Raw genomic sequence first — 26,443 nt, 5'->3', positions numbered from 1 at the left:
GATCCCAGGCGGAGGGCGTTAAAGTGTGCGGGGATTGGCTCGCCGCCTCCTTCCGCAGCCAATGGGAGCAGGGAATAGGGCTGCGGGGCGGAAGGCGGGGCTCCGGGCGGAAGGCAAGGCTCCGGGCGGGGGCGGGGGCGGGGCGCCCGGGGCGGGGGCGGGGGCGGGGGCGGGGCGCCAGGGGCGCCCAGGTGCGGAGAGGTACCCGTCACGGAAGCCGCGGGGCGTGGCCGAAGACAAACCTGGTGTTGCTCCGCTAGGGTTCCCAGAACTCCCGAACACGTTTCTTTGTTCTAGTACCTGGCTGTCAAGTGTGGATTAAATGCTGCCTACTTCGTCAGAGTTGGTGAAGCCCCACCGACTACCCGGAGCTTCTTTAGGGCGGGCAGTGCCCGAGTCCTTTAGAGTCTCGGGGCCGGACTGTAGTGGATGTTCCATAAATGTTTGAACATCTGGAGCTTCGTGTCCCGTGGGGGTCCTCGACGTGAGGGACAGCGACAACGAAGCCTCTTTCAGACCGCACTCCAAATGATCACCGGGAGACGTGAGGGGTGTTTAGCTCAGAGAAGAGGTAGCAAAAGACTGGGGACCCCGGGCCCTTTGAGCTTGCAGCCGGCAAAACCTGTCATGTGCCAGATGCTACGGGACCTCTTCCCCACCCTGCACTTTTGAGGTTGACTTTAAAACTTGTATATATTTTTTTCCTGGGAAAGTGAGTGTAATAAATAATAGGAAACTGCAAGGAAGAGTGACGTTCCCTCCAAAATCTTGGAAATAAGGTGAGCAAATAAACTGAACCCTCCGTAGAACCAAATGAAGACTGTCAGTAAAATGTGTCTCATACTGAAAAGAACAGTTCAAACCAGTCCTGTGATTCGGATGCCTAAGTCCAAGAGGGCTTATTTGGAATGTGACTGTGATTAAGAACGCTTCAATCTAATTAATTGACAGCCTGAAGAGAATGTGGGAGACGGGCAACCAGGGACCTGGAAAGAGTCACCAGGCAGCAAGGGTCCTAGCGGGCAGAAGTATTTCAGTAACTAGAGATTTGCGTTCTCATGAGGTTCTGGTCTCACCAGGACCCAGAGGAAATATCCCTTAGCTCCTGTTCCATATTCATTATGCAGTCTTCTGATTGTTATTTGGTTTCTGAATGGATTTTCCTTTAAGAGAGAATGCTCATAACTGTTCCTGTCCACTCGACGTTTATATTGGTTTATGCACTCACCTCTTGTGAGGTTGGTTCCCTTGAATCAAAGCAGTCACCAGGAACGGTGATCATACCAAGCTGCTGAGTTTGCAAAGCTGAGTCAGGGCCAGACTCTAGGCTCTGGTTACCCGGCTCACTTCATCCCAACAGTCCCTCTCCTGGAGCAGCCTTGCATTTTGGAGGGCACTGCTCACGTGGCCAGCAAGCATTCTTGGACTTCTCACCTTCTGTTTTCTGTAACTGCAGCAGATAACAGGGTGGAGCGGACAGTTGGGTCTGGGCAAGGCCTAGGACTTGGCTTGGCCTTTGGCTAGAGAAGGAAGCTGCCCCCGTGCCCCCCACACCCCCGGAAAATATCCCTATCCATCTTGGAAGAAAAGAGTGTAGTGAGTCTTCAAGACGTCTGCAGAGCTGAACGGTCAGTGACATGAAGGAATGACGTCAAGACCAGCAGAGGAAAGAAGTGGGGTCCTTGAGAGGGACCTGGCCTGAAGGGGAGGGGAGTCTGAGATGGTGACCCAACACCCCTGGGCACGTTTGGTGAAAGTCGGTGTGCTGGGCCCAGTGTGAGGCTATGCTGGAACCCTGCAACCCAGGTCCTCCGGGTGTTGCTTTGGGGAAAGCAGCTCCCTGTGTGAACTGAAAGAGCTGTGACCCGGGGCCCGTTTTGCTATGAGATTCCCCCAACCCAACAAAGTGAAGGAAGGAAGATCCTCCCTCAGAAACCACGTGGAGGGATGTGAGGTGGCGGGTCCAGCAGTGACTCTGATGCCTCTTGCCCACCCCGTCCGTCCCTCACCCCACAATGAGCTTTCCTTCGTCTTCTGCTCTTGGACAAGTAGAACTTGTCTTTTTTCTTTGGGAAGGACCACTTTCAGAGGCTAGGGTTGGGGACAGGGCCATCTGATAGATATTAAGGGTACAAAGGTTGTGCTGAACCGAGAAAGTAACAGGGATTGGTAATCCCAAATCAACGGTAAGCCCCTTCCCCTGTGCTCAGAGTTGCCTTAGTGTAAGGACTGGGGTGCAGAGAATACTAAAAGTATCCATGTGGTTCCTCCCCTCGGGGTCTTCAAAAGTACTTGGAGAGAAAGAATAAGCCCTTGAGAAATAGCTGTCGGGTCAAAACTATAAGATGCCAGCATGTGACGGAGAATGTGCTACATGCTAGCGGCATCCGGACAGGAGAGAGCCCTGGCGGCTGGCGTGTGCTTGCAAAAGGGTCCTGGGGGAAGAGCAGTCAAGCCGGAGCCTGAAGACTGGGAGGACTCTGCTGGGTGAGGGGGGTCGGAGGGAGAGGGGATGCCAGCGACGAGGCGCAGGAGCACGAAGGACTCAGCGTTGTCACCAGGTGGGCTGCTGGTCCCACTGGGAGGGTAGGAAACTCGAGAAGCGGGAGAAGGAGGCTTTCTCAGAGGATCAAGTTCCCGGCCGTGGAGGTGGTGTGAGCCAGAGGGAGGGTCTGCTGTGTGTTGGGAGACAGTCCTCCACAGACCTCTCCCGTTTCTACACATCCGAGCATCAGAAGCTCCCCTCTGTCCGAGAGCGTTGCTGTAAGCAGGTCGCCTGGGACAGCTCCAGACATGACTTCCTCTGGAGCAGGTGTATTTATGCTAAAGGATAGCGAAGGGACAGCTCTCTCCCTCCCCTCCCTGGAGCAGACTGTCTACCTTCCAGGTAATAATGATGTATTAAAGTTTTCTCTTCAAGTAGCTGAGGGAGTTCCTTCCAGAAGGATGCTGTCTTTTCGGTAGACGGTGAGCTCACCGGGTGAAGAACAGGCTGGAAGCAGCTTGGGTGAGGGGCGCGAGGGAGGAACCCTTCTCTCCACCCAGACCACACCCTCGGAGAGGGGTGGACGTTTTCAGAACGTGCCTGCCACTTAGGGGGTCCTGGCCCCCAGTGGGCTGGGCTCCATTGAGCCAGAGGTTTGGGGACCTCAAGAGCTCCACACAGCAGGAGGTCACAGGCCATGTACGTGGCCCCAGCCCCCCAGCCCCGCCTGGCCCGTCAGATTGCCGTGGACAAGTGAGGCTGGTACCACAGCCAGCTCTGGGTCTGGGCTTCCAGTGTGTGACTGGGGCCTGTTTGGGGTTTTAGCCGGGCTGGGGCGCCGTGGGTGGAGAGAGGAGGCAGTCTCTTGTCTCTCTTCTGCCCTGTTTCCTCCCCCTGCCCTCCTTGCAGGAAGGCGTGTCCGGCCTGTGGTCTGTCTCCGAGCTCTCCTCTGGCCACTTCTGCCCATCCCAGGCGCGGGGCCAGGCCGGCGGCTTGCTTCAGAGACAAAGTCTGCTACTCCAGAGAGACCTCCAGGCTCCCTGAAAAGGAGAAAGCCGGTGTGGTCGTATACTGAGCACGAACACTGAGTGCTTACAGCGTCTGGCGCTGTGCCGCGCGCTCTGTGCACGTCACCTTGTTTGATATATTTAATACCTTCATAACCCTGTGCAGCATGTTTTTTTCTCAAGGTACTTTTAAGATTCTCGTTTTCCATTTCCTGCAGCTCAGAGAGGTTAAATAGCTGACACAAAGTCACACATCTCAGATTTGAGCCCACGTCATTCGACTCCTGAGCCCGTGGCCTTATCTGCTACACCATGCTGCCACCCTGTATTCCTCAAAATGTGACTTTCCTGGGGCCACTCGGCCAGCCGAGAGCCACCCTAAGCATTAGTTAATTGCTTCTGGTCCCCGTCCCCCGACACGTACACAGGTTTTGGCCAGAGTTTGGGGTCCCTTTCCCTTCCGTCTGGCACAGCGATGCTGGGTTTTCTCTGGGGACGAGGCCATCCCATAATCCCGATACTCAAGATGAATTTGTTTTGGGTGGAAGTGGATTCTGAGCTGGGATGACCATTGCCCCTGGAGAGTGCGTGGGGCGGTGGTCCCTCGCCGCAGGGGCCCAAGTCCTCCGGCCCCACAGGTGATGCCTTTGGGCTTTCAGGGTCTGCGGGCCACGCCCGGAGCCTGGGTTCTAGGAGCAAAAGGCCTTGGACGAGTCACACCAGGAGAGCCAGCTGTTTGGCATCGTGGGACCTAAGCAGAGAACATGCTGGGCTTCTGGGCAGAAACCTTTGGTTGGGAGGCCGGGAGTCCTGCCTGGAAGTGTGGAAGCTCTGGCTTTGTTTTCTGAGTTTAGAACCAGGGGGAGGAGACTAGCTGCTGAAACCAGGTGGCCCGGGGCTGAGTGACTCGGCTTTGGGAGGAGAAGGGAGAGTCGCCGGGGGCTGGAAAGAGCTGCTTTCAGCTGGCGGGGTCAAGAGGTTGGCTGGGGTGGCCCCAGAGATCAGGCCTCTTCTGGGCGGAAGTGAGAGCAGAGGCCGACAGACGTGAGGGCCTGGGGGGAGACAGTTCTGTCCACGCGCCCTGGAGCCCCAGGCCAGCCCAAGGCCTCGGCGTGCCCACTGGGGGCCACCTGACCCTCCCCACGAGGTTAACGTGTCTCCCTCGGGCTCTAGGCCGTTGCTTCTTGCTCTCCTGGTTCACCTTGCCTTCTAGTACGTGGAGTTTTCTACCTCAATAGAGGACACATTTAAAAGAGAATGACCACGTTGTAATTATTCTTGCGTCTCTCCCCCTATAGCGCCTGGCCGGGTGAGATATAAACATAACGCCCTTGAATGAATGAATGAGTGAATGATGAGAACGAGGTGAGGAGATGAGTGTGCATACACACGCGTGTGCTGTATGCGTGCATGTGTGTTGAAGGTGGTTTCTGCTGAAGGACGGAAAGACAAAGGTGAGCGAGGAGGTGGGGCGTGGAGAACAGAACCTGGGCCGGGAGAAGAAGTGAGTGATGATGACGCCTACAGACAGTGACTGTGTGCCCACTGCCCGTCAGGCGTGTCAACCGCGTGGCTCACGTGTAACGCTCACAACCATTCTCCGAGCCTGGCACCAGCGCTGTCCTTGTTTTATAGGTGATGAAGCTGGCTCTCAGAGAAGGAGGTGGCTGGGTCAGAACCCCACGTGGGCTGAGCAGGGAGCCCAGGACCCAAGCAGGTCGGCCGCCCGGGGAGCCCGCGCTTGAGCCGTGAAACCAGCCTCCCTGTCGTGCTCCCCGCGGCCCCTGCACTGCTCTTTTGAGGCATTTTGTAAACTCTTCTTTTTCTTTTCATAAACTGTTCGAAGTTACTTGTTTATTAACTGTCTTCACTGGGAGACTGTAAGCTCCAGGAAGCCGGGGACCACATGGATTTTCTATCCTTTAGCTTCATCCCTTGCTCTTGGACCGGTGCCTGCCACATGGTCCGCACTCATCAGTACATGCTCACGACTGGCCCACGGACGCCCCGCCTCTGAAAAGAAACAACCCCAGGAGCCCCCAAGCCCCTCCTCCCACTTCCCCTCGGCCCGCCTGCTCGCCTCTGCCCTCCAGTCCCACCAGCCAGCCCCAGCTCCTCCTGAAGCGGGACCAGCCGGCGGTCAACGCCAGGGCCAAGTTTTTCTCCCAGACCATCCCTGGCGTCAGCAGGGATGCCGATGGGTGACTGCCTCTCTCTGGCTTAGGGTGGACCGACGCCAGGAAAGATCGGAGGCGCTACGCAGTGGGTTACAGCAGGGCTTCTAGAGGGATTTTGTGGCAGGAGATTGAATGTCCCTGCGCCTTGTGCAGGGCAGCAGGAGGGATGAGCAGTGAAAGCCCTTTCACGAAACCTGCCAGACCCATTGCAATAGGGTCTCTCCCAACAGCCCAGTTATATTTCCCCGGATTTACACATGGTAGGGTCCTGCTGCCCCTCCTGCTGCCCCCATGGGAGGTGCCCCTGCAGAGGAAGGAGCCGACGGGACGGAGGGAGGTGGGAACCCTCTTCCCAAGAGCTCGTGGAGGCCGACAGCCCTGTCAGAGTTCCCTGACCTACTGCACCTCACATTTTCTTGCCCAAACAGCCTACCAGTTTTCAGTCTAGGAACACAGTGAGGATTTATTTATCTCTCTCTCTCTCTCTCACTCTCTCTCAAGAAGTGGCCACGGCAGGCGGGGGCCTCTGATGCTGGGCCCTCCTCGGCAGGAGAGAACGGCCGGGTGGCTCGGGGCTCCTGGAATCGAGCTCCTTCCTGGGGCTGTAGACACTGGGGAGTCCCCAGCACACTACCAAATACAGTAGAAAGGAGTCAGTGGAGCACGTGCTGACCACAGCGCCGTCCACCCCGGGTGGAGGCGTCACGTGTGCACTTGAACAGGGCAGGCCTGGGGCTGGCCGCTCGTGAAGCCCGCGTCCTGTCTGCTTGCATTTCTGGCTCTCCGTGGCTCTCGCCTGCTTCTGCCAGCCTCTGCATTTTTGTATTATATCTTTTTCTCATTGCGTGGCCCCCTTGTCTTTAAAAGGCTAAATGCTCTGTGCTAAATTTGGTCACACAGCGCTCCAAGATTCCCTGGAATGTCCTCAAGTTTCAAACAGCTCTGACAGCGAGGCAGGCCCGCCCCCGCCCGGGGATTGGCCTTTCCTTTCAGGGCCGGGCCGTCATGGGGCCTTATTGGCTGCTGGCTGGACCAGCCCGGGTCCACTAGCCCTGGGACTGGGGAGGCTGCTGCCCCCCGTTCACACTTGGGCACCTGCAGCAGGCAGGGCAGGGGAGCCGAGGTCCTCGACCAGCTGGGGGTCTGCTCTGTCCAGATCGGCTCGCACCCCGTCCCGGCCCACCAGGACCTCCCCGCAGCCCTCACGAGAGCAGCAGCCCACTTTGCCAAGATGTCCAAGGTAGCCAAGTATCGCCGGCAGGTGAGCGAGGACCCCGACATCGACAGCCTGCTGTCCACCCTGTCTCCTGAGGAGATGGCGGAGCTGGAGAAGGAGCTGGACGTGGTGGACCCAGACGGGAGCGTCCCCGTGGGGCTGCGCCAGAGGAACCAGACGGAGAAGTCGTCCACGGGCGTGTACAACCGGGAAGCCATGCTCAACTTCTGCGAGAAGGAGACCAAGAAGCTTATCCAGAGGGAGATGTCCATAGATGTGAGTGGGGCGGGGGGCGGGGGAGGGGGAAGGGAGAAGAGGGGGAGGGGAGGGAGGGGGAGGGGGGAGACCCCGACGCGCGATGAGGATGCTCTTTCCTTAGAAGAAGAGTTCTCGCTGGCAAAGGATTCAATGTTTCAGAACCGATTGTCATCCCCTGAACTGGCCGTGTGAGCCCCTTACCCCTATTTGCCGTCTCATGCAGCAGAGGTCGGATGTGTCGGGGGGACCTGCACCCACGTATCACGCGGGGCTGCTAGCAACTTGGGAGCTGGAGGGGACGCCCTTGGGGTGGTCACTGTCGGGTTGACTCCACCCGGACGCCCACACCTGGCTTTTTTCCTTCCCATTCATCCCACCCTCCTGGCAGGAAGGGAGACTGGGCTTGCAGTCCAGTCCTTGTGGAGAACAGCTCGCTTTCAAGGCCTCTGGGCATCTCGTGGCATGTGGACCGTGTGAGGCAGCTGGTCAGGTGGGCTTCCCAGGGCAGTGGAGACAGGCCAAGGTCTGCACCTTCACCCACAGCTCCCGTCCGTCTCATTCCCGGGGGAGGTGGGGTCTGCACCTTCACCCACAGCTCCCGTCCGTCTCATTCCCGGGGGAGGTGGGGTCTCCACTTTCTGGAGGAAACTCTTGAGGGAGCAGGCCCCCTTTTGGGGGTAAGGCCCCTTGGCTGGGGGATGAAGCTCTTTCCCAGCCACCAGGTGTTTTGCCACCAGGAGGGGACAGAGGAGGGGCAGGGGTGACCGCTGGGGAAGCGTCTGCGCACATCTAGGATGGGCTTAAGCAAAGCGGCTTTCTGGGTTTTCCCGGGTTTCTGCCGTGCGCTCATATGTGGGTTTTCTTGGGGCAAAGGAGCCTGGCCTCGGCCGGAGGACGACTCCGCAGACACCCTTCCTCCAGGTCAGGAGTGTCTGCTGGGGAGACTGCTCTGCTGTGTGCCGCCTCCCCACCCCCCCGCCTGGACCTCGCCAGCCACCTCCCTGTGCGCCATCACCTGAAACTCCTGCGAGGCGTCCGGCGGGGACACTAGCCGCAGCGCCCGCCGGTGGGCACGCGTGGCCCCTCGAGGTTGGGAAGCAACAGCAGAGGGGCAGAGGCTGGGGCAAGTGGGGGGCTGGCGCCCGGCCTGCCCCTGCCACCCCGGCCTGCGTTTAAAGCTTTGCCAAAACCCTGGTAGGGTAGGGGTCGTTTCGTAACACACAGAACTATCAAATCACTCTGCTGTGCACCGGGAACTAACATAGCGGTAGCATTTTTGGTCAGTTACCGTTTATTATCCTGTGGGCAAGGTCCAGGTGCAGCTCCGACGCGCTGGGTAGATACTACCGCCTCGGTGGGAAATGAGAGGATGCGGGGACTTGCTGCTGGGACGCACGGAAGGAAGCGAGGCGCTCCCGGGGGGGTGGCACCTCTGTCAACGCCCCACTGGACCCCTGGCACCCAGTCCCCAGGCTCTGAGCCCACAGCTGCGAAGGTCCCCGGAGGTGAAACACAAGCAGGAAACACTCCTGATCCCAAAGCAAGGCGTTCAGGCCGCAGAGCATGTGAGGGGCTCACCCTCACAGGCCTCGCTCCCGGCCGGCCGGTTAGCACCAGGTGGACACTTGTCTCGCAGGCAGAGTCTGAGTCAGGGGACACAAGACGCCTGTGGGGAAGGCACCCCTAGGCCTTTTCCCTTGGAGGGAGGCTGTCGGTCCTCCACACCCCACACCGCTTCCTCCCCCAGGCCGGGGGCCCATGCAGCTCGGTGGCTCCCGGGCCGTGGGCAGAGTCACCTGTGTCACCTGGGGAGGGGGCACAAACCCGGGGACGCAGCTTCGTCAGCACCCTTAGCAGAACTCGAGCATGGTACAAGCTCTGCTTTGGAACACGTGGTCTGAGGACCAGAGTCCCGCACTGTGACCTGCCTTGGTCGCCTCATCCCCACAGAGAGGCTGGAACATCCACCTCATCGACTCCATCGACTCCATCGGGCTGGTTCGAAGGCAAAACTGCAGCTCCAGCGTGTCGGCTGTCTGGGTCAAGAAGCCCAGGAGCCAAGGGGCTGGGAGGGCGGTGCCGGAGCTGCCTCTAAGCAGAGAGTAAGGAGCCGGCGTCGCCTGACTTGATGACGGTGTTGTGGGTGCACTTTTGTCTTTTTTTGTATTTATTTAATTAATTTATTTATTTTGGCTGCGTTGGGTCTTCGTTGCTGCGCGCGGGCTTTCTCTAGTTGCGGCGAGTGGGGGCTACTGTTCGTTGCGATCCTTGGGCTTCTCATTGTTGTGGCTTCTCTTGTTGCGGAGCACAGGCTCTAGGCGTGCGGGCTTCAGTAGTTGCGGCACGTGGGCTCAGTAGTTGTGGCTCGCAGGCTCTAGAGCACAGGCTCAGTTGTTGTGGCACAGGCTTAGTTGCTGCACAGCATGTGGGCTCTTCCCGGACCAGGGCTTGAACCCGTGTCCCCTGTATTGGCAAGCAGATTCTTAACCACTGCGCCACCAGGGAAGCTCGTGGGCATACTTGTTAAAGGATCCTTATCTTTTAGATGCGGACACTAAAACACTTATGGGAAAAACCCTGCTAGGATTAGGGAATTTGCTTTAAAGTACTGCGGCCGGGGGGAGTGGGCAGGGTATAGATGACATGAGACTGTCCGCTGGTAGACAGTTGCTGATGTGTTGAAGCTGGTGGTGAGTCCGCACTGTGCTATTATGCTCATCTCTCTACTTCTGTGTATATGTTTCAGATCTTCCATAGTAAAATGCTGTTTGTTTTTGTATTTAATACATAGAGACAAGAGTGGAAGGCGGGCCCAGTGTGGGTGCTACACTCTGGCTCTTCCTGGGGCGGGGTCCCCAAGGTTCATATGCAGACTGGGTGGGTCTCGCTGTGGAAGGGACCTCGCTTTGCTTCTTCCCCACCCCCTGCTTCCTCCAGGTCAGCTCCTATCTGTCCTTGGGTCTCAGGTACCACTTCCTCCGGGGAGTCTTCCCTGCCTTTCCCTGCCCCTGGCAGTGTCAGGCACCTTGCCTGGTCTGAGGCCTCCAACGCCACTTGTGCCAGCCCCACCCCGGCCCATCCTGTCCTCCCGTCACATTGTTGCCGAGTCTGCTTTCTTGTGCAGCTGGTGTGGTTCTGGGGATCACGTGCTAGCTCGGCCTGGTGAGCAGGGGGTCAGGGTGGGCTTGACAGAGCTGATCCCTGGCTCCCCTCCCTCCCTGTAAAGAGGCAGAGCCCTCGGCCAGTGTGTGTCATCCCGGTCCTCCCGCCCAGGTGGAAGACGGCCCTGGCAGGTGTGTGGCCAAGGGTTCAGTGAAACCGTCGTCGTGGCTCAGGTTTCAGGAACCGGATCCCAGCGGGTCAGCCGTGTGTTCTCTTTCCTTCCCAAGTGGGAAAGAAGGCCTCCCGCCTGCCTCTCCGTCCTCCTCCCTGGCCTGCCGGGGGCTGGGATTAGCACCTGCGCCCAGGCAGGAGCAAGGGCAGCTCAGCCAGGGTGGAGGACGCCCTTCTGGGTTCTCCCTCGGGGAAAACTCGAGAACCTCCATGAGCCAGTAGCTGCTGGGCCCAAAAAGCCTCTGAGCTCCCTGTGGCCCCTGCCCCCGCAGCCTCAGCTCCCAGCCCAGCATCCATGGTCTCCCCGCAGCGACGGGAAAGCGGAAGAGCCCAGCAGCAGCAGCAGGTCCCATTGCCCTTTGCCGTGTGCACTGGGCGGCATGGCTCCTTGCTTAAGGAGATTAACCCCAATGGGTACACAACCAGAATAGCCCCGGAGGCCGGGCGGAGGGGCAGGAGACGTGATGGGGAGGCACCAGCGGGCACCGGCGATGGCCTGGCCAGCTCAGAATCCCACCCTGGATCTGAAAGCTGCCTCTGTCCAACCGGAGTGTGAAAAAGCACACTTTTTTTTTTTTTTTTTTGTGGTACGCGGGCCTGTCACTGTTGTGGCCTCTCCCGTTGCGGAGCACAGACTCCAGACGCGCAGGCCCAGCGGCCATGGCTCACGGGCCCAGCCGCTCCGCGGCATGTGGGATCTTCCCGGACCGGGGCACGAGCCCGTGTCCCCTGCATCGGCAGGCGGACTCTCAACCACTGCGCCACCAGGGAAGCCCAAGCGCACTTCTTAAACTAGGTGGTGGGATCCACGTGTGTTTGTCTTAGTTGCTGCTCTTAATCACGTATTATATAGGTTCTTCTGTATGCATAGAATGTTCAGTTTGATGAATTTTCAGCAAGTGAAGCTCCTGCTGCCACCCTTGGGCTGCCCCTGGGCGCTTGCCTTCTCCTCAGCGAGGCAGCAGGGTGGATGGATGGGCCGGGCGGACAGGGAGGCAGGACCATGGAGACCCGAACACGCAGAAAGTGCAGCAGTGCTGGGGGATGCAGGTGGGCGGGGCTGGGATGAGCATCCCACTGACCAAGGGGAGGTTGCTACCAGATCGGGTAGGCTGGGGGCTCGGGGTCCCCAGGCTGAGGCAGGAAGGGGCGAGGGTGGGGCCAGAGCCCGCACCCACCATCTGCTCCCATCAGCCTCTCCCTCCACCCAAGAGACGAGCATCTGTGTCAGACATCTGGGGTGGGGGGGTAGTTGATATTCGATGCCTGCCAAGTCGGATAAACAGGAATAGCCTTTCCAGACCAGCCTGAGCTTGTTTACCAGGCCTCTCCTGGCATAACGGGAGAAGGAAGACGGGTCTGTCCCCCCACGGTTTGCTGGCCCAGGACACGGGGGTGGGGGGAGCCCCCGGTGTCTGGAGCCCGAGGTGTCCAGGTGTGACCCAGCTCCTGTCCCTTACGAGCTCGAGAACTCAGTGAGTCCCCTCAGGAAGGAAGCACACTCACGGTGCTGAGGACCATCTGGGCCAAAGGCCTCATTAACGTGGCTTCCTGAGTCGACCACGCTACCTGTCAGGTGACCTTGGAGGGTTACTGTGAGGTTGAATTGGACCAGGTGCTGAAAGTGGCACAGGGACCTTGCCCTCCTCTCCCTGAATCCTGCAGACTTCATGCCTGGGTATTCGCCAAATCTTCTTAATCTCTCATGAGGTTAAAAACTACTGCCGGTGGGAGTGAGGACTGGATGGACGCGCGGAGAGTGGCCGGGAGCTCAGTAAAGAGGGAGGCGGGGGGAGTTTAATTACTTCCTGCCCCACCCCCATCCCGTGGCCTGGTTTCTTCTAGCCTCTGCCTAATTATTTTACCCCCAGGCTCAAGGGCTGAGGCTCCGGGCTGGACGCTGCTGGGGGAAGGGAGATGGGGGAGGTTTCGGGCCTGTGAACCCTCCTGGTCTCTGGGGTCCCCGGCAGAGAAGACCAGCTGGTCGTCCGGAGGCCGTTTACAAACAGCTAGGAATAGAACGGCCTCCTGCCCCTCGCCCTCTCCCTCCCACCCGCCTCTTGCCTCCCCCAGGAGGGTCCACAGCCCCTTCAGGCTGTCGCATCAGTGCCAGCGGGACCCCGTCCTGACCTGAAAAGTAGAACATCCCTGGCGCAGAAGGTAGTGAGTCTGGAGGTCAGAACAGGGTCTCCAGAGGCAGCTGGACCTGGATTCAGACCCCGTCCCTTTGCCTTTCGGAGCCCGAGATGCCCATCCACAAGATGGAAGCAAAGCCCACCATAGGGCAGTTGTGAGGTTTAGGCAAGCGCACGGAAGGCCTGTGGCGGGGAGATTTCCCTGACCCTGAAGGTCCGGCAGTTAAGACTCCGAGCTTCCACTGCTCGGGGCACAGGTTCAATCCTTGGTCAGGGAACTAGGATCCTGCATGCTCTGCCCTGCGGCGAGGCCAAAAGAGAGAAGGCACTTGGCAGGCTGGGGGCTGGGGGCCTGGAGGTGGGGCCTTGAGCCCTGTCCCGCCTTCACTCTTTTTAGGCAGGGTTCACGGATCCTGTTTGTGTTTCTAAGTAGGGAGGCGGATTCCACTAAATCATTGATTCTCCAGCTATTTTGTGAGTTCCCAACAGGCAATTTCTAAACGCTAGGAGACAGTAGTAAGACAGAGAGGCCCTTGGCCCTGAGCTCACATTCTAGTGGGTGAGACAGATAATACTCGTAGAGACCATATACACACATCACAGGTAACATCTGTTTGTTACAAAGAAGAATAACCTAGTTTCAGGAAAGAGTATATAACCAATAGTCTTGGTGGGGGGAGATTCCTACCAGGGGTCAGGGAAGACACTGCCCAGAGGCGACGTGGGAGCAGGTCTGGGATGGACTGAGGGATCGGCCACGGGACGCTCTAGAAGGAACAGCAAACACAAGGCCTGTGGTGCTAGCAGGTGTAGCCTGTCAGAGGGCGAGCCAGGCCCTGTAACTGGAGCAGTCGAGCGGGGATGAGGCCAGGAGTAGGCTGGGTTCAGGTGAAGCAGGGTGGGTTCAGGTGAGGCGGGGCGGGTTCAGCTGATACGGAGCGGGGGTTCAGGTGATACGGGGGCGGGTTCAGGTGATACGGGGGCGGGTTCAGGTGATACGGGGCGGGGTTCAGGTGATATGGGGCGGGTTCAGGTGATGCGGGGCGGGTTCAGGTGATATGGGGAGGGTTCAGGTGATGTGGGGCGGGGTTCAGGTGATGCAGGGCGGGTTCAGGTGATACGGGGCGGGTTCAAGTTATACGGGGCGGGGTTCAGGTGATGTGGGGCGGGGTTCAGGTGATACGGGGCGGGTTCAGGTGATGCGGGGTGGTTTTCAGGTTATACGGGGCGGGGTTCAGGTGATGCGGGGCGGGTTCAGTTTATATGGGGCGGGGTTCAGGTGATGCGAGGCGGGTTCAGGTGATATGGGGTGGTTTTCAGGTGATGCAGGGCAGGTTCAGGTGATGCAGGGTGGGTTCAGGTTATACGGGGCGGGTTCAGGTGAGGCGGGGCAGGTTCAGGTGAGGCGGGGCCTTACAGGGCAGCAGTGGGAGCTTGGAGTTTTATTCCAAGCAGGGTGGGATGGCATTGGAGGGTTTTGAGCAGGGGAGAGATGTGGTCTGACCTCCGTTTTCAAAAGGAAATGTACACACTGCTATATTTAAAATAAAATGCCTTTCCATGAAAAATAAAATAGAATGCGCGGACCCATTGCTCTGCCAGCGGTGGGACGCACAGAGGCAGGAGGGCAGGATCGAGAAGTGGTCAGATTCGGGAGATACTTCACAGCAGCACAGCCAGGCCTGGCTGACGTTTTGGGGGAAAGAGAGGAGTGAGGTGACCCGTCCTGCCTGAGCTGCGGGTATATCTGGCGCCGCTCGCTGACGTGAGCCGGGGATTTGAGCAGATGCAGAATGCTCGTGGAGCTTAGCAGCCCCACGGGGAGCGCTGGGTCGCAGGTGCGAGTCTGGAGCTCAGCGACGAGAGCCGTTTGGGAGCCCGAAGTGTGGAGGTGATGCTGAAAACCCTGGAAGAGGCACTTGGGGAGCGAGTGTGGGTGAAGAGCCAGGGCCGAGGACCAGTCTCCGTCCCTCCCACGCTTCAGGCGCTGGAGAAGGGGGAAGAGCCCTGAAGGAGGCTGGGGAGGAGGGCGGAGGCTCGGAGCCGTTTCTTAGAAGTAGGTGAAAGGGGTTCATGGTGGGGGGGGGGCGCCACGTCTGTTCCTGCTGAGAGATTCTGGAAGGTTAAGACTCGAGGAGGATGGCGGGGCCGGCAAATGGAGCACACAGACACGGCTCTCTGTTTTTTCTGCATTTTGTTCTAGTGGGGAGCAGCTGGAGGTAAACACGGATCACGGGAGGAGTTTTAAAAGATGGGCTATGACAGCGTGTTCGGTGCTGCTGGGGAGGGTCCGTAGAGAGGGAGACCTTGATGGCGGGACGCACTACGGTGGGGCCTCACCTCCCACACTGAGGGGGGGGCGCGGAGGGGGGCACGATGCGTCAGGAAGGCGAGTCGGGGGAGGGGGGGAGGGGAGCTTGGCCTCTCACATGGGGCCAGGTACCCGGGCTGCTCTGGGAAGACACGCCCCGCCAAGCGGGGGTGGATTGAAGGGGAGAAGCTGGGAGGCTGGGGTCAGAGGTCAGAGGTTATGCCTCAGGTCCCGAGAGAAATGCTCAGTGCTTCCTGGTGAGGTAGGGACACACGAGACGCCCCAGACATGAAACCCGGCCTTGAACATCAGCTTCAACAGCTGCCAGAGCTGTTCCAAGACCCAGTAGACTGTCACTCCGGGGCACCGATCCTCTGTCCCCAAGGCCATCGTGCCCAGCGGGAGGTGGGGGGCTCCGGGCCTCTCGGCATGGCTGGCGGTGGGACGAGCCCTGGGCCGCAGGCCCGCAGGCCAAGCAGGGGCCCCGGGCTCCTTTCCCGGCCAGAGGGTTCAGCAGCCGCGCAGCCTCAGATGAGCTCCGAACGTTCTCCAGGTTTACCGTCTTTCATCTTATTCTTCAGTGTCTTACCTGTGTCTCATCGACAAGAGAGGATGCTTTCTCTAGCGCACGTCTTTATTGAAATATAAAACACGTGCAGAAAAGTGTACAAAGCACAGATACAGACTTTCCCAAATTCCCACAAAGTGAACAAGAACCAGCGCGTTGACGGCATCGCCCCAGGCGTCCGTCCCCACGGGAGCCCCACCCTGGCGTCTAACCCCAGGCTTAGCTCGCCCGTTTGAAATCATGTATTTAGAGTCACACAGCGTGTGTCCTGTCCCGCGTCTTTATGTTTGTGAGATGCATCCATGTCGTCCGTAGCTTTGTTTGTTGTTTACTCTCACCGCTACACGTAGTAACCCCTTGTATAAATATAATTTATTTATCGTTTCACTGTTTAGACATATGGGTTGTTTCCAGTTTGGGGGATATTACAACCCATGCTGTTAGGAACGCTTTTGTCCGTTTTTGGGTGCACTTACGATTTCATTTCTGTTGGGGATGTGCCTGTGAGCGGCATTGCTGCCACCCAGAAAACAGAATGGAGTTCCCATTTCTTTGCCTGTGAATAGAGGTGGTCCTATCTAATTTGGAGTGTCTGTGAGGGTGGGGCACACAAGTTTGCAGAATGTCTAACATAGCAATTTGCAAACAGTAGGCATTTAAGTAAGTGATAGCCACCGTGGTCATTTCTCCTGGGGCCCATCCTTGAGGGCAACCGCCTGCCTTCACGTCCTGGGACACATCCTGCCCTCCCACACGCCCACCAGTCACTCTGTTCAGACCTGGATGCCGCAGTGAGGCCCGGGTCGGGTCTCTCCACCCCCAGACTATAACTTTCCCAGAAACGGTGGCCCCTTCCATCCTTGGCCCCAGTGTGGACAGACTTCTCATCAGTGTTTGGAGGCTTTTCGACTTTGCTTATCTTCCCCTTTAGCTTCTATCTTACTCGGTCATTCTCAGCATTACCCTCGGTTCTCATGCTTCGGCCCCCACCTTCGTCACTGGGCCGGCAGGAGACTAACCCCCTGGCATATGTGCCCCGCCCCACAGCTGCTCCCCAGACCTGGAGAGAATGACGTGGTGGGTACGTCGTCGTTGCCGCGGCCAGGCCTCCGGCTGCCCAGAAAACCTCCGCACATCCGCCTCTTCTTCCAGAAGCCAGCCTTCCTCTAGGAACCCTCTTGTCCCAGCTCTCTTCTCACCCTCAGCGGATGACCTGGCGCCAGGTTTCACTGAGAACCTTGAAGGCTTCGGGTGGGAATACCTTCAAATTCCTCTTCTGCTACCTGAAAACGTGTAGGCGTCCATGTATGTAATCTTCCCCCTTCCCTCCCATCTCAGCACGGAAAAGACGGCCCTCCTCTGGACCAGGCACTGTTCGGATCCTGTTCTCTCCTGTGTCCTCTGCAACCTTTGCTCCCTTAAACACCGGTTTTCTCTCAGTCAGTCTCTCTCTGTCTCTGTCTCTCTCTGTCTCTCTGTGTCTCTGTCCCTCCCTCTGTTTCCCTCTGTCTCTGTCTCTCTGTCTCTGTCCCTCCCTCTGTGTCTCTCTCTCTCTGTCTCTGTCTGTCTCTGTCCCTCTCTCTGTGTCTGTCTGTCTGTGTCTGTGTCCTTTCCTCTGTGTCTCTCTGTCTCTGTCTCTGTCCCACCCTCTGTGTCTCTCTGTCTCTGTCCCTCCCTCTGTGTCTCTCTGTCTCTCTGTGTCTGTCTGTCTGTGTCTGTGTCCCTTCCTCTGTGTCTCTCTGTCTCTGTCCCTCCCGCTGTGTCTCTCTGTCTCTCTGTGTCTCTCTATGTCTGTCTGTCCGTGTCTGTCTCTGCCCGTCTCTCCTCAGCCTGCCTCCCTGCTCTCTCTCCGGCCCCATCTCTCCTCCTTCACAACAAACCTGCAGGAAGCAGCCCCACAGTCACCATCTCACCGCAGCTCCCTGGCCCCTGCACCGACAGCCTTGGGGGCTGGCTTTTTAGTCCTCGTCCCGCGTGCCTCCTCTGCGCCCTCCGACGCCACCTCAGTCCCTGGCATCCTGACCAACGCGCTGGTTTCCTTCCCTCCGCAGCTGCTCCCTCCCCATCTTCCCCTGGTGTCCAGACACCGCTGTGGCCAGGGCTCTGGCCGCAGCCCCTGTGCCCGCCCACTCCCTCTGGCCTAGATCTCCATTCTGAGTCTAGAGCATTCACTTGCCTCTTGTGCTCCTCGAGTGTCTCAAGTTCAACTAGTCCAAAAATAAATGAACCATCGCCCCAGCCCGGGCCCGCCTCTCCTCCTCCTCTGTAGTTTGGTGAGCAGGGGGGCCGCCTAGCCCCCTGCCCGTGTCCCGGCTTCTCTTGGCGACAGAACCCCGGTGCGCTGTCCTCCCCTCCGGTCCACCTCCCCAGTCGCTCAGATCGCGCGTCATGACCTCGCCGCCCACCCCCTCCTCTGCCCGTGGAATCCATCCTCCCCGAGCTGCCAGCGTCTTATCATTGAATGCAATCTCGACCCCAACACTGTCCTGCGTGAGACCCCCTTGCTCCGCACGGCTTCCACCACCAACCCACACTCCTTGGCGGCCCAGGGCGCCCTGGGCAAGCCAGCACCTCCCTGACTCCCGGCTACTAATGCTCGTCCCCTTGACTTTCACCCTTTGCCACGTCTACGCCTGACGGTGGCCCACAAAGGGGCTTCCTCTCCTTCCTCTGTGCCTGTGCTGACCTGCCAGCCCGGATAATCCTCCTCCCTGGAGGCTCGGCTCCGGTGACAGCCGTGACACGGCTGTCCACACGCACACGTGGAACGCGGTGTTCCCGCATCGCCTGTGCCCGTGTTTCCCCGCACGTCTAGAGGGCGAGGCCTGACCCTCACCCAGCCCCGCTCCCCAGCAGTGAGTGCAGGGCCCGGCTCAGAACACATCTGAACGTTGAATGAACAGAGGATGAATAGTTTGCAAATGCCGTTCTCGTCCTGCTTGACTGGACCTGCAGAAGTTATTTATTCATCTGTGCTCTTCGGAGACTACTGGAAAATATGATTTTGTGTCCAGATCCCCAAATGGAGAGAGACTTGGCGGTGATTCTTTTTTTCCAGTTTCTGTAAACAGCCACTGAAATCGGTCCACAAGTTTGCACCCTACGGCCCCAGTGCTGGGAGAGGTCACTGCCGTATTTCCCCCTCAGTTTGTTCTGCACAGAACGAGACTCAAGGACTCATTTTTAACTTGTTCCATTTTTCTTCCTTCTCTGGATCCTCTCTTAAATGGCTCTCCAGGGACCTGAGATCACAGGCTGACATTTTTAGCCTGACCAGTCCAGTTCGCCTGTGTCTCGGGGGCCACTGATACACCCTAAAGAGCATATCAATGATTAGCTCCAGACCCAGCCAGCTGGGGCTGTCAGCGCCCACCATCTGGTTTCTCCCCTAAAATGTCTGGAGAAGTTTGCGGCTTTGCCTCTAGATCCAGAGAAGGTGACGTGGCTCCTGCAGAGAACTGGCTCCAGGCAGGTCTCCCCTTGGAGCGGGAGCAAAGCCCCGGTCACAGTGTCGCAGGCCCACCTGTGGGGCGGCTGGGGGTCTGAACGTGGGGGTGTGATAACTGGGAAGGTTGTGGATGGGCCAGTCCTGACCCAGGCAGATGCACACCGGCCCTCCTGAAGCCAGGATTGTGAGGCCGGAGCAGAGCCGGGAGCAGGTCCTTGTAGATAAACGGTCAGCTTTTCTCACCAGGGCTCTGCAGGGAACCAAGCCCTGCAGAAAACTGAGTGACTGTGTCCTCAGTTCTCCCAAAGATGCTAGGTAGCTGGTCCCATTCTAAATACAGAGGAGAAAGAAATTCAGTACATACAGTGGACGCCTTAGGGCAGCTCCTGGAACCTCCTTTGACAAGGGCTGACTTCAAGCCATTTTCCTCGTACCAAGTGTCCTCCGATGGGTCGCCTCTCCTACTCCAACGGCAGAGTCTTCCGCGTGCCTATCCCTGTATATTATTTAGAAAGAATGTATTTCCAAATCACCAGGAAAGTGTCTACTGATGACCCAGATGCTGAAGACGCCAGTGTCCCAATGGTCAGGGTTCCTTCAGGTCGGGGGTCAGAGAGACTTTCTGTTTTGCTCTCCGTCCCCGTAATCCTTGCCTTAAAGGCAGGAGGAAACAGGGGTACACAGAGCACGGAGGTGCTGTTTCTTCAAACAACAATTTATAATTGTAATGTCATAAGGCTCATTATAGACAATATCAAAACAGGGGAAATAGAGAAAATAACCGATAATTCTTTGTCTTATTAGCTAAAGGTGTCAGCCGTGGTCACATTTCCTGAGTGCAGGCGTGCGTACACACTTTTCCTTTTGTAGCTGAGACACCTTTATGCACAAACACACATATTCACATACATTCTGATTCCTGCTCGTTATTATTGTTTGCTTATCATATTACAGTAGTCATTTTCCCATGTCACTAAAAATTCTTCCTGAACATCGTTTTCAGAGGGTATTATGGTCCATCGTATGGCCGGGTTAAGCCATTTGCCTATATTTGGACACTTACATGGTTTCCAATAAATATACTCTCCAAGTCCCCAAGTGGATCCGCAGACGCAGGCTCCTTCCCCTGGCCTTTGGCGCCTGTCCCCAGAGAGACTAAGCCAAACCCCATGATAAACAGAGCCACTGACACACTTCCCAGCTGAGACTCTCGCCAGATGGGCGAGACCGACTAGGGAAGGGGAGAAAAGACTCCCCGATGGCTAATCCTGGGACAGGGACACGCGAGGCCACCCGTGCTCCTTCCTGAGGCTCAAATTCCTGATGTTGGTACGTCTGCCAAGCAGGGCAGCCCTCCGCCCCCCCAGGACCAGTCACCTGCGTGCACCGTGGCAGAACTGGCGTGCCCGGCCTTCCTCGGACTTGGGAGGAAAGAGTTGTTCCTCCTGACAGAGAGAATCAAGTCTCCAGCCTGGGAAATTTCAGGTGTGGGCAGGATGTCAAGGAGGGGAGGGCACTGGTCCATCCTCCTGCTTCCGAGGCCCTGCCCCAAAGGCGCCCCAAGGTACCAAGTCCTCGTGGTACCGGTTCCCTCCCCCAGAAAAGCAGAGGAAGGGTGTCTCGGCTCAGCTGACCCAGGTGAGCTCTCAGCTGCCATCCTGGGACATCCGCCCACGAGCCCCAGCTGTCCAGGCTCCAAAGGGGAACCTCACGCTTGCCGGCCTGTCCAGTCTTGTGGGTTCCCGCAGGCGCCGTCTGATTTCTCCTCCCGTCAGCCTTGCAGTGTAGGGCTAGACAGGCTTTAACCTGCTTGACAAAGGAGCTGGGGCTGAGGAGGTCACCGAGCTGGTGACCAGGGACGCTCTCGAACACCTCCTTCTGACTTCATGTTCACAGAAAAAGAGTCTGTCTCTCAGCCTCCTTTCTGAGCACCCCCTTGAGTGGCGGATGCCTGCCGTGCACCCTCCTGGGGCAGGTGCTACGCCTGGAAGCCCTCTGTGCTCTGGGGCGGGAGCTGGCCCGGCCCACCCTGCCCTCGGTGGTCCCAGGATGGCTTCTCCCTGATGCAGACCCAGGGCTCGCTCACCCAGCCTGCGGCCCCGGAATCGCCACCCCGCACCCCCTCCACCCCAGGTCCTGCAGCCGCTGCGGTGGAGGCCGTGGTCTCTCCACTCGCCCCCTCCCGGGACGCTGGGTCACTAAGGGTCTTTGTGGATCACAGGAGCCCTTACTATTTAGGGCATTTATTGCTCGTCACAAATGGGAATAAACAGAGGGAAGCAAACGGCCCACACGGGAAGTGCAGTCACTCGGGATCCGGCACGGGGACCCCTCCACGTGGGGCTGCCGAGCTGGAGGTGTGGCCGCTGGGAGCCAAGCGTGAGTCACACAGACGCCCCAGACCTATCGGGAAGAATGAAGTAGCTCACTAGTAATTTTACATTGATCACACGTGGAAATCATTTTCAGATGGGCTCCAAACATGTATTTTTTATTTAAAAAACACAGGATTTATTAGGAAATCATGTCATCAACCCTTCCTGCGTGTGTCCCGAATGCATATCTTCACAGAGGGAAGTCTGACGTGGCGTTGGGTGTGTGTGCACATGTGTGCGTGCACACGTGAGCATATTCTTGGGACGCTGGGAAACAGAAGGATGTGATGGGTTCAAGGTCAAGTTCAGTCAGTGCTTATACATTCAATCTGCAGGGTTAGTGACTCAGCCCCTTCTAATTCAAGGGCACTGAAACTTCAACAAACACATTATTAAAATTCACTTCACTTGTTTCTTTTTCCTTTGTATTAACGTGGCTACTAGACCATTTAAAATTGCTGGTATAACTCCCATGATGTTTCCATTGGGTGGGGCTGGTCTAATATGGTGTTCCATTGATGGTCCCAGGCACATAGGTTCGTTTTATAGTTTCAGTTCTTTATTGAATCTTTATCCTTTAGAAATTAAAGCAAGAGAAGATAAACACGGTACGTACAATAGGATTTTGTTCAGTATAACCTCCCATCATTGTGTGATAAAGAGCAAGGTCTCTTTTAATTATCTTCCCATTTTTCGTTGAGATAGAATTCACATACCATGAACTTCAACGTTTCAGAGTGTGCAGTTCAGTGGTTCTTTTAGTAATTCACAAAGTTGTGCCACCAGTCCTACTATCTAATTCCAGGATGTTTCCATCTGCCGCAAAGTACACCCCGCACCCACGAGCAGCTCCTCCCCAGGTCCCGCCCCCGCCCCCCCAGACGCTGGCGACCGCTCATCTGCCTTCTGTCTCTCTGGGTGCGCCCGTGCTGGCGTCTCATGTGCGTGGAACCGTACAGCACGGGGCCTCTGGGCTCTGCTCCTTCTACGTATCGTGCTTTCAAGGTTCATCCCCGTTGGAGCGTGGTACTTCATTAGCGTTATGGCTGAATAATATTAATTTTTATGGTTACACCACAGCAGCTGATGGGTATCCGGGTTGTTTCCGCATTTTGCCCATTATGAATAATGCTGCGGTGAACATGCGTGTGTAAGTTGTTGTGTGGACACGTTTTCACTTACCTTGGGTATATATATGACCTAGGGGTGGAACTGCTGGGTCACAGGGTAACTGTGTTCAGCTGTTTCAGGAACCGCCAGGCTTTTCCAAGGCGGCTGCACCATCTTACATTCCCGCCAGCAGTGTATGAAAGTTCCAGTTTCTCCACATCCTCGCTGACACCAGCTATTATCTGACGTTTTTATTTATTTTTTAATCATAGCCACCCTAGTTGGTGTGAGGTGTATATCTCACTGGGGTCTTGCTAACCTCAGAGGACACGGGTTTATTTCATGAAATAATGTGGCGATTTCCTCAAATCCCTTCCGTCTTCCTGACGCTCCTTCTCCAGACCTGCCGTATTTATTCTTGTGGTTTCACTGTTGCTTGCACACCTGCCACTCCCAGATGTGCGTCTCAAGTGCAGGTCTCTGTCCTGAGCCGTCGGTCTTAACTAAAGCCAGCTCCTTGGGCATTTAACCATCATCCCGGCCCAAACCGCCGTCACCCCACTTCCCACCCGCCTTCCCTCCACCCTCCTCGCCATGGTTTTAAAGCATCACCATCTCTCCTGTCAACCGAGCTGAAGTCCCGGGGGCTTTCCCCACTTAACCAAATCTTATGAACTGTCCCCCAGAAACGAGCATAGAATTCACCTCAAGGCGGGCGCTGTCAGCCTCGGTCTGGGGTCCCATCACGTCCTGCCAGAGCTGTCTCTCCAAATACAACCTGACCGTCCGTCACCTTCCTGCCTAAAAGTGTGCGTTTCCGTTGCCCATCATGTGAGGCCCATGCGTGAACTCTGGCGTCTGGAGTGATCTGGCCCCAGGGCAAGGTTCTGGTCTCAGCCCCTCCACCCCGTGCCCAACAAGTCCCGTGCTTTGCCCGTTTTGACCCTCGCCCTGAGAGAGTCCTTGCGTGTCTCCTGTCCCAGTTGAGCCCTCTGAAGGAGGCCCCCTGGGATGACGCTTCAGTCCCATGTCCTCCTGGCCCGGCCTCCACTGCATAGACACAGGGTCCTGTACTGGCGGGGGGGGGGCTTGGCCTCCCTGATGTAAGGGTTTGACATCCTCTTCGCTGCCTCCCCCCACTAGACTTTTTTCTTTTTAATATTTATTTATTTATTTGGTTGCACCGGGTCTTAGTTGCAGCAGGCGGGCTCCTTAGCTGCGGCCCGCCACCTCCTTAGTTGCAGCGCACGGGCACCTTAGTTGTGGCATGTGAACTCTTAGTTGCAGCATGTCGGATCTAGTTCCCTGACCGGGGATCGAACCTGGGCCCCCTGCACTGGGAGCGCGGAGTCTTACCCACTGCGCCACCAGGGAAGTCCCCCCGCCCCCGCAGCTAGATCTCGACTTCTCTCCCTGCAGTGGAAGGACTAGACCCACCTCCCAGCTGTCCTGGGACTTAAAGGCTCAGCTCAGTGCTCAGGCTGGTCCCCGGCTCTGACCCTCCCCCACCAGTGTGTTTCAAACGGGAAGACCCAGCCTTTTCACTCTACTACAAGGGGGTCCCAGCTCCCTTGCAGCTCCCTGACCTCGACTGCGGGAAGGGAGCTGCCTCTGGGAGTCGTGACGACCCCGCAGCATGAAAGAGGGAACTTTCCAGAACAACCTGCAGGTGCCCAAGGCCTGGGGGATGGAGGCTCGGGTGTGGCATTTTCCTGGGGTACAATCTGCAGGAAGAGTCAGCAGCGGGGGAGGTGGCACTGGAGCCAGCAGTCCCTCATCCCCGTGGTCCCGTCCGTCCAGAGGCATCGGGAGACCCCTCACGGTGGCACAGGGGGCCTGGAACGTGGGGAGTCCCCGAGGCCAGCAGGGCTGTCGTCCGTTCTGCCCTGTCCTGCGGGCGTGGGGGTCTGGGAGGCACATCCACCAGACCTGTGGATTACCTGAGGCCCAGAGGGAGTGCGAACTTGGAAACAGCGGAACCAGGATCCACAAAGTTCTGGTCAGACTGGGATGACGGGCTCAGTGTGACAGGTGGAGGGGACCTTGTTCTGTGGGACCCTGGGGGTGGAGCCAGAGGGCTTCCTGCCATAGAGTCAGCTTCAAAAAAAAAAAAAAGGCTTGGCTTCCTCAGGAGGAACTGAGCTCTCAGTCCCTGGAACCTAAGTGGTAGGGACATCATAGGTAGGGTTGAAATATTTCATTCCATCCCAGCAAACATTTGTTACATGCAAAGCACTGGGCCAGGCCAGATGCCGGGGACAGAAATAAAGGGCCGGTCCTGCCCTCAAGCCGCTCACCATCTAGTCCCAGGACAGCGCAGAGAGGGCTACAGGGCAGCCACCCGGGAGGGGCTCCCGGCCCAGGGCCTGGGCTGCATGTTGATGGTCCATTCCGAGGAATTAACTATTATTAACCTTTTAGGTAAGAGAACAGTGTCGTAGCTCTCTTTCTCAAAAGTTGCCATCTTTTAGAGATACACACTGATTTGTTTGTGCATGAAGCGATATACCTGGGATTTGCCCTGAAATAATGTGAGGGTGAGAGAAACACAGGTGGGCAGACAGTGATGACTGAGCTGCCAGGAGGTCATTATGCTCTAGTTTTATGAACCGTTGAAGTTTCCCCAAATACAAAGTTAAAAAGAAGGAGGAGGGGACTTCCCTGGCGGTCCAGTGGTTAAGAATCCACCTTCCAATGCAGGGGACGCGGGTTCCATCCCTGGTCAGGGAACTGAGATCCCACGTGCCGCAACTACTGAGCCCGCGTGCCACAACCAAAGAGGCCGTGTGCCGCAACAAAGATCCCGAGTGTCGCCACTGAGACCTGATGCAGCCAAGTAAATAAAAATAAATATTAAAAAAATTTTTTTAATTAAAAAAAAAGAAGAATGAGGCAGAGGAGGAGAAGTTGGGGGGAGGAGGACAGTCAGGCAGGCGGTGGGGGGACAGAACACTGGACGGCATGAACAGCACCTCGAAGGCAGCCAGGCCGTGTGTCCTGCACGGTGACCGGAGTGCGGGCAGGAGGGGGCGGGGCACAGCCGCGGGCAGCGGCCACGTCACGAGGACCTGTGGGCCTGCTCAGGGGTCTGGGGCTCATCCCAAAAGCCCGGCCCCACTGACCAGGTGACATTTCTGAGAGATGGCCCCGGCTGCAGGTGCAGGTGGCTTGGAGAGGGCAGTGAGGCGGTCAGGGGACCAGCTTGGCCCCAGCACAGTGGTGCCGAGGGTGCTGAGGTGTCAGGAAGGCAGGTGAGGGAGCAGGGAGGTGGGGCTGCCATCCCAGGTCCGCTCCGGGGACGTGGCGCCTGCTGCTGCCTCCTCCCTCCTCTTTCCCTATTCGGCCCCACACTGGCTCCAGATTCCTCAGGACCCAGAGCAGAACTGAAGTGTGAGGCCCCTCGTCCAGGAATTAAGCCTTTCAAGATGGTGACTCGAAGCCTGGAGCCGAGCTCGGGGCCTGGGGCAGAGCAGAGTCCAGGCCTCCGTCCAGAACAGGCGGGAGGAGCTGTGGGAGAGCCAGGCCCCCTCTCACAGCTGGGCAAGAGGACGGCGTGTCCCTCCTGCCACCCCGGGACCTCAGTGGGACCCAGGGACGTTACAATTACCTTTCAAAATACTATGTAAAATTGAGTTGCCACAGAAAGGTGGAATATGAACCCTAGATAACTGGGACAAAGCAATGTCAAAATTGAAGGAAACGATCGCTTATAATAATTATAAGCACTACAATTGAGACAAGCTACTTAAAAATTATTAAACTGCTCAGCTCACTCCCTGGGTCCCACTGAGGTCCCAGGGGTGGCAGGAGGGACAGGAGGCAAACGCTCACATCTAAGCGGCCCTTTACAGCCTTCTCCAGACTCACTGGCTTGCGTCTGCCTGGGACGAATTGCAAGCGCTCAGGGCAGCCGAGCCCGGCGGACAGCAGAGGGCCAAAGCGACTTGTTTGTTTCTGCCGTGTGCTTTCCCAGTTTCTCCAAAAATGGGGTTTGCTACAAGCTTCCTGCCCTGAGTCACC

The 26,443-nt window shown here is 57.3% G+C and overlaps 1 protein-coding gene across 1 annotated transcript in view; it reads left to right on the top strand.

Annotated features, from left to right (window-relative positions):
- Window positions 1-6,734: 6,734 nt before the first annotated feature.
- Window positions 6,735-26,443, top strand: part of LMOD1 (leiomodin 1) — a 32,083-nt gene continuing 12,374 nt past the window's right edge. The window contains exon 1 of the mRNA XM_059998931.1: window positions 6,735-7,161. Within this exon, the coding sequence (XP_059854914.1) occupies window positions 6,901-7,161 (261 nt within the window). The 5' untranslated portion in view covers window positions 6,735-6,900. The remainder of the gene's footprint in view (window positions 7,162-26,443) is intronic.

Source organism: Delphinus delphis, chromosome 1 (assembly GCF_949987515.2).
Source record: "Delphinus delphis chromosome 1, mDelDel1.2, whole genome shotgun sequence".
NCBI lineage: Eukaryota > Metazoa > Chordata > Mammalia > Artiodactyla > Delphinidae > Delphinus > Delphinus delphis.
This window is presented reverse-complemented; position numbering and strand designations above follow the sequence as displayed.